The 14,296-nt window shown below is 55.6% G+C and overlaps 1 protein-coding gene across 6 annotated transcripts; it reads right to left on the bottom strand.

The window, feature by feature from the left end:
• Positions 1-5,956: 5,956 nt before the first annotated feature.
• On the bottom strand, positions 5,957-13,634 carry ZNF205 (zinc finger protein 205). Of its 6 annotated transcripts, none has more exons than XM_036920352.2 (7): positions 13,534-13,634; positions 12,718-12,856; positions 9,911-10,124; positions 9,524-9,615; positions 9,070-9,190; positions 7,467-7,568; positions 5,957-7,193 (listed from the first exon to the last, which is right to left on the bottom strand). In XM_036920352.2, the coding sequence occupies exons 2-7, from the start codon at positions 12,772-12,774 to the stop codon at positions 6,130-6,132; spliced, it is 1,650 nt and encodes a 549-aa protein (XP_036776247.2). In that variant the 5' UTR covers positions 12,775-12,856; positions 13,534-13,634; the 3' UTR covers positions 5,957-6,129. The 6 variants fall into 6 exon arrangements, with proteins under 6 accessions (XP_036776247.2, XP_036776246.2, XP_057343653.1 ...); XM_036920351.2 differs by having other exon boundaries at positions 13,511-13,613; XM_057487670.1 differs by having other exon boundaries at positions 13,506-13,605.
• Positions 13,635-14,296: the final 662 nt, after the last annotated feature.

The following is a 14,296-nucleotide window of genomic DNA, read 5'->3' as shown; positions in this document are numbered from 1 at the left end:
TTTCACGGTCCTACTGCCAGCATCCAAAATTGTGACTCTCACAGTATCTTTGAGTAACTGAAAGTAAAAAATATTCCTAATTAGGCCACTCAGAAATAAGCACTATTTATAGTGTTTTTTCAGTTCTACATCTGTGCATATCCCTAATGTAAACCTGGAATCATTCTGTATGAGATACCTATCGGGGATATCTTTCCATTATAAATAAAATTCATCTGTTTTGTAAACTGTATAGTATTCCATAGTATGGACGTTCCGTGTTTTCTTTAAAGTCCCTTACTCTTGGACAGTTAGGTTGTTCCCATTTTTCTGTATTTGCAGAAAAATTGCAGATCTTTTCCACACACACCCTGCATTTGTTTGAACAACTTGCCGGAGGGCATGAGCCAAGACTGTTCTTTAACGACCGCTGAGATGGATGCTCCTGCCCACTCCTCGCCCCCTACTGGCCTCAGTGGAAAACTGCTCAGAGAAGAAGAAACTGAAAAGTTCCTATTTCCAGGTGCTGCCTTACTGCTGTTCTTCCAGCGCCCTCTGTTGGCAAAGATTAATATCAAGTTGGCTAGCAAAGCAGAAACTGTCTACAGGCTCCAATGTCAGGCAGTGTATTGGGGGTCTGAGAAACAATGAATTATAACTGGCACACCAACTATGTATTCTATTGGGCATTACTGGTAGATGAAAAATTATTTGAATGCAATCGTATTGAAATTGACCATCTCATTGCACTTCCCTTTACTTCTGACAGTGTTTTAGTTTTTCTAGTTACAAAACATAATGAAAAAAATAAAAATTTTCTTTCCAGAAAATGTATCTTCATTCCAAAATATGTACTAATTATTTTTTAGTCTCATAGCATTGTCCAGAACTCTCTAAAACAATGTTAAAAATTGAGGACAGCAGGCATCATGGTCTTGGATAATGAAAATACTTTTAATGATTTATGATTATGTATCTATTGTTCATCTCTGATATACATCCACTTGTATCAAGGAGCATCTATTCTCATTTGTAGTAGAAAGACTAGTGGTTCCCCAAAATCAGTTTTCCCCTTCTATGTAAGAATTTTTCATGGGCACATGGCCATTTAGAATAAAGACACTATTTTCCCTGCCTCCCCTGCAGCTAAGTATGCCAATGAGATATGAACAGACATGACATATGCATCTTACTAAAAAAGGATAGGTCATGTCTTCTATTCCATTATCCCCAACTGCCCACAGGAATTTGGACATAGTGGCATGGACCATGAAAAGTGACCCAGAGGTATCAAAGCAATAAGATGGAAGCTGCCTGGATTCCCAATGATTGTGGAGCTGTCAGACTAGCCCTAGATTCATTCCCAGGCAGTGGTGTGAAAGAGAAATAGATATCATGTTTAAACCACTGCTATTTTCAATTTCTGTTACCATAACTAGCACTACTGCCTACTAAGAGTTTTTTCATTATAAAATCAAAAAAATATTTATTTTTGTAATTTTTTCTATGGGATATTGGATATTCATAATTTCTATGTCTTCCTGACTTACTTTTGATAGCTTTTACTTTTCTAGGAGATCATGCCTTTCATCTACAATTTCACATGTATTAACATGAAGGTATACATAGTATTACTATTTGATTAAAATTTTAAAAATCAGCATGTGTGGTTAAGTCCTACTCCTTGTTTTGGGATCATGAGATGACATTTTAATGGCGGCAGAGCGTCAGGCCAGGAGGAGCCCGGGCCCATGTTGAGTCTGGATTAGGGCTGCCATACCCGTCCTGCCCTGGGACTCCAGCCTGCCTCCGGATGTCATCTTTAGAAACACACTGCTGTCTTAAGACCCAGTTGTTTTGAGTCTCTGTTATTTGTAGTTGAATTGAATCCTAACTGATTCACTACCTTATATGGTTGTTACAAGGTTTAAGCAAGAGAGAATACATGTGGGCTACTTAGCTCAATATTAACTCTCAGCCCACAGTAAGTGCTCAGTAAAGAGTGGTTAGTCCCAGGGAACCACGAAACACATGCCTACAGGAGCACAGGGAACATGAGAGGCTGCCAGAGCTGGGCCCTCTATGCATCTTTTCCACTCCCCACTAAAGATTTGAACCCAACATGCTCTGGCCAGTGGTCTGTTGGATTGTATTAATCTCCATGGCTAGCCTGCAACTTTGGTGGAACAGAAAAACCAGTGTGTCCGAGGAGGTGCCGGCCATGGAGTGCTGCCTTTGTGACCCAGGCAGGAAGCCTGCCTGGCCACGTCACAGGCTGACAGAGGAGCACGAAGGTGAGGAAGGCTGGGGCATCCTCAAAAGCTTGCTTTCTCCACTCTCCCCAGACACCAGGGAGAAACCTCAGGCCACAGCTCCAAGAAGGTCACAGCCTCTAGCCTCCCCTCTGTCTGTGTCTCCCTCCCTCCATCCCTCCTCACCAGGAGTGTCCTTTCAGCTCCTTTCAGCTCCTGGAACCCCAATCGCTTCCTCGTTGGCCGTTATTCATTCTTTATTATAAAGGTATCCATATCCACAAGGCTAACTCCCTCACTCTTAGATTCATTCTCTTCCCCCTGCTTGGAAGGTTCTGCCCTCCAAATCCTTGTAAAACGGCTTCTTGTCATCCCTCAAGTCTCAGCTTAAATGTTCACTCCTGACAATTAGTTCCTAACGTCCTCCACTGCTTCACCCTGTTCCTTCTTTCTGGAATTGTCACTACTTGAAATCAACGTATGTGTCCTTTATCTGTTTGTCAGTCTCCCCCGCTGGCCCAGAACCCTGTAAGGGTTCATTGCTTATTCCTCAACTTTTAGCAGGGGGCCTGGAACGCAGCCATTCATTTCGTATTTGGTAAACGAATGAGTGAATGCAGCAAAGCCCTATTTAACGTCTCGCAGCCCTTTACGCGCCTCCACGCTCCACCAGACCCCACCCCAGAACCCCCCACCCCACCCTCGCCCTGGCCGCCTGTTTCCCCGGCTCCCCCCGAAGAGCACCGCGGCCTCCTCCCAGGCCGCTCCCGCCCCTGCGCCCGGCTCTCCTCGGGAAGCGCTGCCAGGCCCTTCTCCGGGCTGGAAGGTGGTGGAGCACCCCTACAAGAGGTGTCCGGGCTCCCGCCGACCTCCGCGGCAGGGGCCGCGACCCCCGGCGCCACGGACGGGCCGGCCCTCGTCAGGGCCGGATGTGGCCTCCGGGCCCGGGCGTCCAGGTCTCCCGGGCAGCAACGAGCGGACAGGGCTCGGCGCGCGAAGCGGGAAGCAGCCATGACCCGGGCTTTCGCCCTCCGTCCGCGGTCTCTCTAGGACGGCAGGAGGCTCGGCATCTCGGTGGTAGGCCCAGGGCCGGCTCCGAAGGCTCCGGGGCTGGCGGAGAAGGGAGTCAAGCCGTCGTTAGTTCCTTCTGCAACCGACGCGGGGCTGAAGGGGAAAGGGGACAGGCCTAGAGCGCGGGGCGGTTGCCGGGCGACTGTGCGGCTTGGGGACGCGGAGGCGGAGGGAAGGGCAGCTCTGAGAACAAACGCCACCCGTGCTTGGGCAGCTTTTGCTGGAACCACCCCTAGCTCCGCCCAGACACCCGATTGGCTAAGGTCAGAGCAGGACGGGAGCCCCGGAGGAGCTGCGGGGGGCCGGCGTTGTGCCGAGGCCGATGCCCCCGGCCCGACCCGGGCCGGGCACTTGGCCAACCGGACCCTGAGGGCCTTAAGCAAGGGCCTGGGCCACACAGGGCGCGGAGGGAGGCCGAAGGCGAGCTCCCCGCGCCGCCCTCTCGCTGGCCCTACTCCTGACGGCGCGGGCGCAGGCCAACCCTAAGCAGCCCGGTCGGGTCCTCCAGCGCGGAGAAGCTAGGATGTCGGTGTGAGCACAACCAGGAGGAAGCAGGCCACACCTCTGAGCGTCCTCACCTCCGCTACCCTGAGAAATCAGGACCCTTCTTTCTGTGGCGGCCCCGCGACCAGTGACCTGCTACCTCTCATTGGCGCTCTATCACCCACCAAATCATGAACACTCTTCAGCCTGAAGAACGTCAGAATCTTCCACGATGCCCAGCTACCTCCTCAGTCTTCTTCTGCTCTTATTAAATATTTTCCAAACTGCCAAGTTCCACTCTTAAAATGCTCTGGCAAGGTCTGTCCCAGAACGGTGGCCTCTGGATGCCTCTACAAAGTGGACAGAGACCCCATAGAGCCCTTGGAATAATGTCCACCTGCACTATGCTCTGAAAAGGGGAAATTTTCTCCTGGATGCTGTGGTCTCTGTGGAGGCCAGAGTGAGGTCTTTGAATGCCTTCCTGGCTCACTGCGCAGACCTCTGAGAGGCTCAAGTCCTGGCACGTCGGCTCTGCTCGCAGCCCAAGGAAGCTCATGAATACCCACTGTGCAAATGAGTGCTCTGTGCTAAGCTTGCGGCAAGTGATGACGGCAACCGGTGTCGTTTTAACAAGTCTCCCTCCCACCTCTGTCTCTCCCCTTCATTAGAAAACAGGCTTCTGGAAACAAGCCTGCTTTATGAGTACAAGGCCCCCTCAGCCTTGAGGGAGCTGAACTGAGAAGCACCATTTCTGGCTGATTTGACTGGAGCCAAGCTGACAGGAGGAAATCGCCTTCTTTCCCACTCTTCAATTAAGAGCCGTCTAATTCTCCACCAGTCCTGCCAACAACTCAACCCCAGATCCCACTGAGACCTCCCGCTAGTTAGCACCTTCCTGGTGTTGGTCTGATTTCACATGCCACCCCCCGCCTCCATTTCCAGCTGCGTCCAGAATTCCTGGAGGTCAAGTCTACTGTCTTTCTTACTCTCTTTAGACAACCTTGCCTCACAATATTATGCACTAATAACAGTCAATAGCTTTTTGGGTGCATGGAAATAAGGGCCTCCATTACATGACAAAATCCCTGGATAAAAACCCCAGCTTCCAGTTCTCTGGTTGTATGACTTTGGGCTAATCATTGGACTATTGCTCTCAGCGTGTTTGTCTATAAAACCCACTGCTCAGAGTTGTGGAAAGCAGAGGTGACATACATATGGAGCTTGGCCCCATGCCTGGCAGGGCAGCTGCTCAACAACTGGCAGCTGTCATGACTATTCTCAGTCCACCATCTCAAACGACTACATGCCTTAGAGGGGGAAGCCACCAGGGCTGCAGCCACCCTGCTGGCCCTGTGATCCACGGAGACAGATGGGGTTGCAACAGCCTCCCTAACACAGACCCTCAAGGGCAGTTGGTGTCAGAACTGCATGTTATCTTGGGAGCTGAGCTGCAAATCTTGGATAATAAGCATGCTGAGCCCACACCTCCCCAAGAAAAGAAGTAGAGAATAGGAAATAGAAGCTACAGAAGTAAAAAACTAGAAGGCCAAGAGTAAAACAGCCAGGCAGTGATGGAGGGTGGGAGGCTGCAGGATTATAAAGGATGTGTAGGGCGAGGCCAATGATGCGAGAAGTAGCGGAGGTTGCTGGCAGCAGCCTCAGAAGGGACCAGAGGGAGTGGTCCCTGGTAAGTGAGGAATTTTCACTGGGTGACAGCTGGACCCCAGTGGAGGCAGACGGAAGTCAGTCCCTGGTGCCTGAGATGGGTGACAGGGCGGGCAGGAGACAATGAGCACAAGTGCCCAAGCCGGCACTGACCTGCTGCTCGCTCCCAAGGGGCCGGTGGAGGGTCCAGGGCTCAGTGAGCAGTGCTCCTGGGACGAGAGTGACGGTGGCAGCAGACACCTCGCCAAGGGGTGGGGGGCCCACAGTTTCCGAAGTGCCTGGCAGGCTTCAGGTTTGGGAACCTGTGCTCAGAAGCCTTTGCCTGTAGATTTAAGGCCCCACGCTCTGGAACAGGCTCCAAGCCAGGTCACGGCTGTGGAGGAGAGGGCTCACACCCCAAGAGTGATGACTCAGGGAGGCCTCAAGCATGCCAGCGTGGCTCACCCAGAAGCACCCCAGTCCCGGACAGCCTCCAGGGCCTCGTGAGACAGAGCTATAGGCTGCCCTTCAATTCCAAGGCCTTTATTTTGCAGCTTGCGTGCCTGCTCCTCACCCTAGCTCCTCCCGCATTGCCATGCCCCACCCCATGCCAGCACCTCCCCGGCCCCCTGCCACATCCCCGCACTCCCACAGCTGCTGCCCTCGCTGCCCCAGGGCCGGGACGCTCCCTCAGGGCCACCTAGGTGGGAGCAGGCGTGGGGGCCGCCAGAGTCCCTGCCGCCCCCAGCATCAGCATGGCCAGGGCCTTGGGCCCCGTGGTGTGGATCTTCTCGTGCCGGTGCAGGTTGGAGCGCCGGCTGAAGCTCTTGCCGCAGAGCGGGCAGGAGTAGGGCCGGACGCCACGGTGGGTGCGCTGGTGGGCGGTGAGGTGCGAGCTGTGGCTGAAGCTCTTGCCGCAGTCGAGGCAGTGGTAGGGCTTCTCGCCCGTGTGCGTGCGGTTGTGGGCAATGAGGTTGGAGCGCTGGCTGAAGCACTTGCCGCACTCGGGGCACGGGTAGGGCTTGACGCCGGTGTGGGTGCGCTGGTGGGTGACCAGGGCTGAGCTCTGCGTGAAGCACTTGCTGCAGATGGGGCACTTGTGGGGCTTGGCGCCCGTGTGGGTGCCCTGGTGGGTGACCAGGTCCGAGCGGCGGGTGAAGCGCTTGGCGCAGCAGTCGCACACGTAGGGCTTCTCGCCCGTGTGGATGCGCTGGTGCTGGATCAGGGTGGAGTGGTGGCTGAAGCTCTTCCAGCAGGAGGGGCAGGTGTAGGGCTTCTCGCCCGTGTGGATGATCTGGTGTTGGATGAGGTGGGAGCTGCGGCCGAAGCGCTTGCCGCAGTCCGTGCAGGCGTAGGGCTTCTCGCCCGTGTGCGTGCGCCGGTGCGTCACCAGGTGGGAGTGCCAGCTGAAGCCCTTGCCACACTGCTCACACTTGTAGGTCTTCTTGCTGGCATCGCCCTCCGGGGACAGGCCCTCCTCACTGCTCTCAGGGCCGCCTGTCTCCCCCTCTCTGGGTTTCTCTGGGAAGCAGCCCTCCTGGGCTTTCGGGGGGCCGGTGTCAGATGGGGCTGGTTTCAGCGGTCCCTCCTTTGGAGGACCAGGCTGTCCATCATCTTTGGGTGGCCCTGAGCTCTGGCTGACGGCCACCTGCCTCCCGCACTGTAGAGTGGCTCCCTGGGCTCTACCCACCCGGCTTCTGAAGGCTTTCGCATCCCCAAGGGCTGCCAGGGATGGGGTGGGCTCCTCTCCCGCCTCAATGGCTCCTGGAGAAAGAGGGTTTCCAGCAAGAGAGAGGCTTTTGTGAACAACCCAGGGGAATCCTGGCGACGGAGATAAAGGCAAGGACCTGAGGGGAGCTCTGGAAGCGAAGCCCCCTCTGCAGAGTGGGGGGAGGCTGGTGGCCTTGTCCCAGCAGGGGCTGTGTCTGCACCCCACAAGAAACAGAGAGCCTGCACTGCCAAGGGGCACCTGGAGGGACGGCGACGACCAGACTGCCCGAGCCGCGGCGCCTGCCCACCCGCCACCTCTGCACGCACCTGTCTTCTCCTCCACCTCGTCTCCTGTTCGCCGGCACGAACTTGAGGCCTCGCCCTTGCCCTGCACTTGGGGGGCCCAGAAAGGCCTGCTGAAGGGAAACCCTGCCCAGAAAGAGACACTGTGCTCAATCACAGAACTTCCGGGCTGACCGCAGGAGGCACCACCACTCTGCCAAGCAACAGGGCAATGGGCAGGAGCTGCAGCTGTGCAACCAGGCAAAACTAAGGCAGCTCGAACCTCCCTCGGGGTCAGGTGCCCACCCCTCTCTAGGAAGCACGTTCCTGGGCAACTGTCAGGCACACTCTTCTCAGGGCTGAGTCGGGCCCTGTCTTGTGTCCCCGAGCCGAGCCATCACCAGTGGTGAAGGGCGTGAGGGCAGCCAGGTCAGCTGCTGGCAGCCCCTGACGCCACCCAGGCCCCAGCAGCGGGCTCGGCATTGCCTCCCCTTCGTGCGCCTTCCCAGGACCATCAGCGAAGAGGGGGAGGGGCTGTGAGCAAACCGAGGCCAAGTGAGAGGGCCAGGCACACTGACCCCCCGGAAGTCAGGGACCAGAGGCCCATATGTCATGTCCCCGAGGGCTAGGGCCCAGGAATCCTGGTCAAGTCGTTGGAGAGCAGAGCGGCCCCGGCCTCCATGCCCTAGGCCAAGACCCGTGGGAAGGAAGGAATGTGTCGCACTAACAAGGTGGTTCAGGGCATTGTGAGGCTTACCCGGGGACTACATGGGTGCTAAGTTCCCTCTGATCTCCCAGGACTTGCCTGGACCTGCTGCTCTGGGCCCTGGGGACTGTAACCAACAGGCCATGAGCACACCTGAGATAATGAAGGGGTGAGCCCAGTGGCTGTTGTGATGCTGGGGCCTGCCAGGGACAGAGATGCTCTCGACCCACCATCGAAGTCACAGGATGGAATTACCGAGCCCTCAGCTCAGCCTGAACCAGCAGGGCTGACAGATGACCAGTCTGAGTGAGCGAATGAATGAATGAATGAACACCCTGGTTTCCATAAGACCCATAAACTTCATGAAAACTAGAGTCTGAAACTTAGGAATCAAAGCCTCGGGACTTAACATTGTCCAATTAGGAAAAAGGAAGGAACCAAGGCCCCTCCGAGGAGAGGGCAGGCCCGCAGGGGGCGGAGACGACAGCTCGGTCTGCAGGCCCAGACGCGAGGGTCGCCATTTCCACCCCAGGCCAGCAGCTGCAAGCCCTGAGTCAAGCTTTCTGCCTTCTGCTCAGATGCCTCTGCAGCCGGGCTGGGAGGAGCAGACAAGCAGAGCCTCCAGGCCACCATGACCACCAGCAGCCGGCCACCACACAGGCCACCTCACCTCAAATCTGAGCTAAAATGAGATGAAATAAAATTTAAAACTTAAGTGCCTCAGCTGCATTCTAGGGCTCAACAGCCACATCTGGTTTGTGGCTCTGCCACATCAGCGTGGGCACAGAATAGGTCCATCACTAGGCAGCTCTACAGAGCAGTGGGATCCAGTGAACACGGGAGGGTGTAAGCCCTGGGAAAGGAAGAGGCGACACCGTGACAGGCCCCACCTCTGCCACCCAGGCCTCGGGAAGCCCCGCCCAGCGGGAGCAGAGCCCGTACCCAAGGACAGCCCGTTCCTCTTCTGCAGGACGTCCCTGTAGAAGCTCTGCTGTGTGTGGTCGAGCCGCCCCCACTCCTCCCGGGACAGGTACAGAGCCACGTCCTCAAAGGTCACTGGCATCTGAAACATCATGAAACACCAGCTCTCCAGACACCATGAGAGGCACAGTGGCCCGAGAAGAGGGCCAGCCCGGGACCCGCCCTGCTGCATGGGGCTGCAGGCCAGCGCCCAAGGAGGGCTTTTGGGGGAGAGAGCAAAGCGGCTGTGCCTGGCAGAGACAAGAGACACAAACAAGAGTCCTTCTTTCCAGGCGCCACGGCTGAAGCCCAGGGCCTCCACGGCGTCCCCTCCAGCCCCAGGTCTGGCCCGTAAATCTGGAGGATGGTCCAGTCAGAGGTGCGGCCCCTCCACGTCCTTCTGCTTTCCCTCCAGCCTTTGGATGGGGACACTCACCTGGGACCAGGCGGTGAGGAGAGCCGCGGCCATCTGCCGGTCTCTGGTCCTCCCCTCTCGGGCAAGCACGGGGACCTGCGGGGAGGGGAGGGCTGAGAGAGGAGAGAGGTTCTGAGGGTGGGTCCCACTGCTCCCCAAGAATGGGCTCATGTCTGGCCTTCCAGGGATACCACGGCTGCCTCAAACTCCACCCCAACCTGACCCAAGAAGAGTAAGCAGGCTCTTGGGCTGTGCGGGGGCAGCCTCTGGAAGGCAGGTGGGCAGACGTCTGGGCATCCCCCCCTGACCACGGCAGGAGAGCTCTTCCCGGCTCCACCGGGGCTGAGCCTCCACCTCTCCCTACAGCTGCCACCCAGGAAGCACCTCTCCCCACCTCTCTCTCCTCACCTCCTCCAGGCAGGAAGAGAGCTTTCTCCTTAGAGCCCTGGCTCAGAGGCGCCCGGCTCTGCGCTCCTTGAGCCCTGTGCCCCTGGGGCACTCCCTCAGGATGCGGCTCTTCTGGCTCCGTCTTGATGTGGTGTGACTCCCAAGCGGCTCCCAAAGGCACCGCTTCCTCCAGCTCGGAAAGCATTTGTTGACAAGGATGCCCATGACCTGGAACCTAGGAATGACAGCCCCTATCAGCACCAGGACGGAGAGCGGACGACAAAGCTGAGCCCCGCACCTGGTGCCCCAGCAGGGCAGACACCTGGGGGGGCCAAAGGCACAGCCGAATGCCGGGCATGGCTTACAGGACCGGCCCCGCTTCCTCCCCCGTCCTGGGAGAACCACACATCTCTGGGTAACCCCGTGGGGGTCGGTGAGGAAAGGCAGGCCCGGCAGTGTCCTGCCGGGTACGGGCTGGCCAGCTGGCTGCAGGGCAGAACCTCTTCTCAAGTCGAGCCGCAGTCTCCCGCATCGGGATGGATCCCCGAGCCAAGGACCTTCTGGAGCCCCAAAAGCTGAGAAGCAGGGAGAAGCCTCCCCTGGAGCCTCAGGAGGGAGCCCTGCAGATACCTCGATTTTGGACTCTGTCCTCTAAAACCATGACAGAATAGGTTCTGGTTGATTAAACCCGCCAGGCTGTGGTCCTTTGTTACGGCAGCCTCAGTAAACTCACACACCCAGGCTGAGAGATCAGACGACCGTCCAAGATCACGGAGCTCATAAGTGGCTCAGCCGGGCCTGGAACTCCAGTGCATCTGACTCACAAGTCAACCCAAGGTCCCCCATTTCTTAAAGATGACAAGGACGTATCACGTGGCCTGGGGCAACTTCTGGCCTGACCCAGTTTGGTTGGAGCAGTTAGATATTTTTGGTTTGGAGAAAAATGCCCAAGGGTGCCACTAAGTGCCGAGGCCTCACGCCCAGCTTGATCTGACAGAGGAAATCTCTCCAGAGAACCCCCTTCAGCATTGCCAATAGTGGGATTTCAAGGGTCCTCCCAAACTCACCCCCCGTTCTTCACACCAGCCTGGGCTGCAGCCCTCAGGGAGGGTGAGGAGCAGGCTTTGGAGTCAGTCGGACAGGGCTTGGATCCCGAACGGCCCCTCACTAGCCATTTTACCCTGAGCAGGCACCACTTTCCTGAGAAATGTCAAGAACTTTGGGAAAGTCACTCCCCTTGCTTGAAGGCCCCTCGCCCTCCACCCCACCCACCTCCAACTATGTTAGGGTCTCCATGGGAAAGACCTTCAGGCCAGAAATCAGAGTGCCTGGGAGCCACGTGGGTCAGGCAGCCTCCAATACTCAGCTGCTCTGCCTCCTGCATAGATAACATGTGAGAAAGAGTTGCCCACTCCAGAAAGTTCTGAATAAAGACAGTACGACACCGAGTGTTGTTACGACTCTACTGTGTGAGCTGACAGAATCCAGCATCAGCAAAGAATGTTGTGGATGTGCAAGGCCTGTGGACTGATAATGCATTGCAGAAGGGAAACTACATGTGGTAACTACTCTTCGTGTTTCTGTGGTATGTAAACAGTACAACTCATGGAGACGGTCCCCAATTTAACAATGGTTCAACTTAATGATTTTTCAACTTTATAGCAGTGTAAAAACGATACACATTCAGTAGAAACCAGACTTCAGATTTTGAATGTGGACCTTTTCCTGGGCCAGCAATATGCAGTATGACGCTCTCCTGATGCAGGGCAGCGGCAGCAAGCCACAGCCCCCAGGGGGCCATGCGATCAGGAGGGGGAACAACGGATACGTACAGCCCTTGTTTTTTCACTTTCAGTATTCAATAAATTACACGAGATAATCCAACACTTTATAAAACGGGCTTTGTGTTAGATGATTTGCCCAACTGTGGGCTAGTATGAGTGTTCTGAGCATGGTAAGATAGGCTATTCGGTAGGTCAGGTGTATTAAATGCATTTTCGACTTTGGACATTTTCAACTTTGGAGACACAACCCCACTGAAAGTCCAGGAAGATCGTTAAGTTGACTTGTATGTGTACTTACAACCACTGGAAATGTGGGTTGAGAGAATACAGGTTTCCCTGACCTAGGGTCTAGGTGCTGTGGTGTTTGATGTGCTACAGTAATGATCTCCTCTGGGCTGATGAACTGCTTACAGAGGACTCTCGTTTCCCACTGTTAACTCCAAGCCTCGCAACTATCTGGGCGGGAATGGCAGGAACAGCAGGCACATGATCCATATTTTATAGATGACACACCTGGTTCCCAGAGGCCAGGGAACTTGCCCAAGATCTCACACCTGGCGGCAGCGGACTCATACTCCTCTGATTCCAAGCTTGGTGACCCTGGGTCCCACACCCCTGAACCCTCCACCCCGCAGGTTGCAATTACACACAAATGCAATAGGTACAGGAAGGACCAGGTGCTCAGACCCAGAGAGAGAGGGGACGGGGTCCAGGCAGAGGGGATCAGATGGCAGACCAAGGTTTCCCTGTGTGCTCTGGATGCTATTCCAAGAGCCAGCCTAACCTGGAGGACCCCCATGCAGCCTCCTGGTACCTCATGTAGCCTTTGGTGCTCTCACTATGAAATTCACAAAGCAAAGCAGTTCCACGAAAGTCAATGGAAGGCATTTTCCTTCTCTTCAACACCTCCCATCACCCCCACCCACCAGCCCAGCTCCCATGAGTCTAACTCTTCCAATAGGTCCAGATGCCCTCTCCTGAAAACCCCCTTCCACTTCAGTTCTTTCCGGGGCACGCCTCCCTCACCCAGCTCCCCATCCATACCTCTCGGGTGCTCTCCTTGTTCTGGGCAGCCTGGATGCTTCCACCATCAGCAGACATTTTCTGTCTCGGAGTTGGAAGGCACAGATGAGTCGTTTCTCCCTCCTGCTGGCCAAGCCCCCTCCAGCTTCTGGCTAGGAGCCTGGAAGCAAACGAGGAAATCAGCCAGCATCTCCTGGACACCTCTGAAATGCCCCCAAAACCCCCACGCAGGACCAGGACCACCCCCAGTCCTAATCAGAAATAAAGCTCCCCGGAGGCCCTCCAAGGGTGCACTCTCTAGGATGTTTTTTGGTCCCTTACTTTGACAGAATGCTATTTTGTATTGTCCCTTTGTTGCTGAGGTAAGAACCCTGCATCTCAGAGCAACCGGACTGGGAAAAGCCACGGCTGAACTGCAATCTCTCTCTCCTGTCATCAGGAGCCCAAAGGTCTGCAGGAGACCCTACAAAACAGATACCAGCTCAGCTGAGGAATCCAGGCCCTGCTTTCTCCCAGGTTCTGCACACACACACACCCTTGTGCTCGGCCTGACTTGCGCTCAGCTCTGCCCAGGATCCAGAAATCAAGCTGCCCACTCAGCAGCCCTTCCTGTGGCTGCAACCACACACCCAGGCCTGGAGTCCATCCTGCTCACAGTCCTGGAGGGACGATGTCCTTCTCCTTTCCAAACCCAGGTCCAGGCCCCCTTCTCTCCCACCAGCCCGAAGCCTTCCACCTTTGACCTGTCCCCTCATGCCAGCTGAACTCGTGTGTCTCAGGATCCAGGAACCCTCCCCAGCCCTCCCCACCTCACCGAGGTGGACGCAGAAGCGGCACCTCGGCAGCCAGGTCCCCTCCCCGGCTATGGGAGTCTCCGCAGCCAGCAGCAGGCGCGGGGAGCCGGGTGGAGACTGGGATTAGGGACAACAGGAAGTCCCTCCCAGATCCCGTTCCCCATGCAGCTGCAGCCCAACAGTGTTCCCAGCATCGAGGGTTCCGGGGCTGGGGTCCTGAGCACAGCTGCACCTCCGCAGCCAGGAGGTAACTAACTCCCAGATCTGTTACTGGCTAATCATTGCTTTTTGTGGCATATACTTGTAATACCAGCAAAGCAGGGGCACCCAAACAGAAAAACAAATTTCGTGGAAGGATTGTGATGTTTGACATTTCAAAGAGAACACTGCAGCTGTCCTCACAGGAATGGCGCTTTACTGGCTGGAGGACAGTATTTTTCAGCACAAGGGGTTTCTGAAAGTCTTGGGGTATCTCTGGGGAGATGTCTCTGAATTTCATTCAAGGCCTGTCAGCAGGTGCTCTGGGTGTCCCCCTAGACTGGCACAGAGTTGTCGCTCCATAAGAGCAAGCTTAGGAAACAGGGCAGCCTAGGAACTCCCCTCTGCCCCCATGCCCTACACCTGGGGATGATGTGGGACCAATCTGATTTTTCTAGGCCTTCCCCCAGGCTCCCTCTCAAGACTGGGGATAGCAGGGATAAAGGAGTCTCACCCCACCATCTACGGGATCCCAGACCCTCAGACATCCCTGGAGGCTTTATTTTTCACCTTTTAGTCTCTGTTTTCTTTTCAGAGCCTAAGAAACT

Source organism: Manis pentadactyla, chromosome 10 (genome assembly GCF_030020395.1).
Source record: "Manis pentadactyla isolate mManPen7 chromosome 10, mManPen7.hap1, whole genome shotgun sequence".
Classification (NCBI taxonomy): domain Eukaryota; kingdom Metazoa; phylum Chordata; class Mammalia; order Pholidota; family Manidae; genus Manis; species Manis pentadactyla.
Note: the sequence above shows the minus strand (reverse complement) of the source record. Positions and strands in the feature narration are given on the sequence as shown.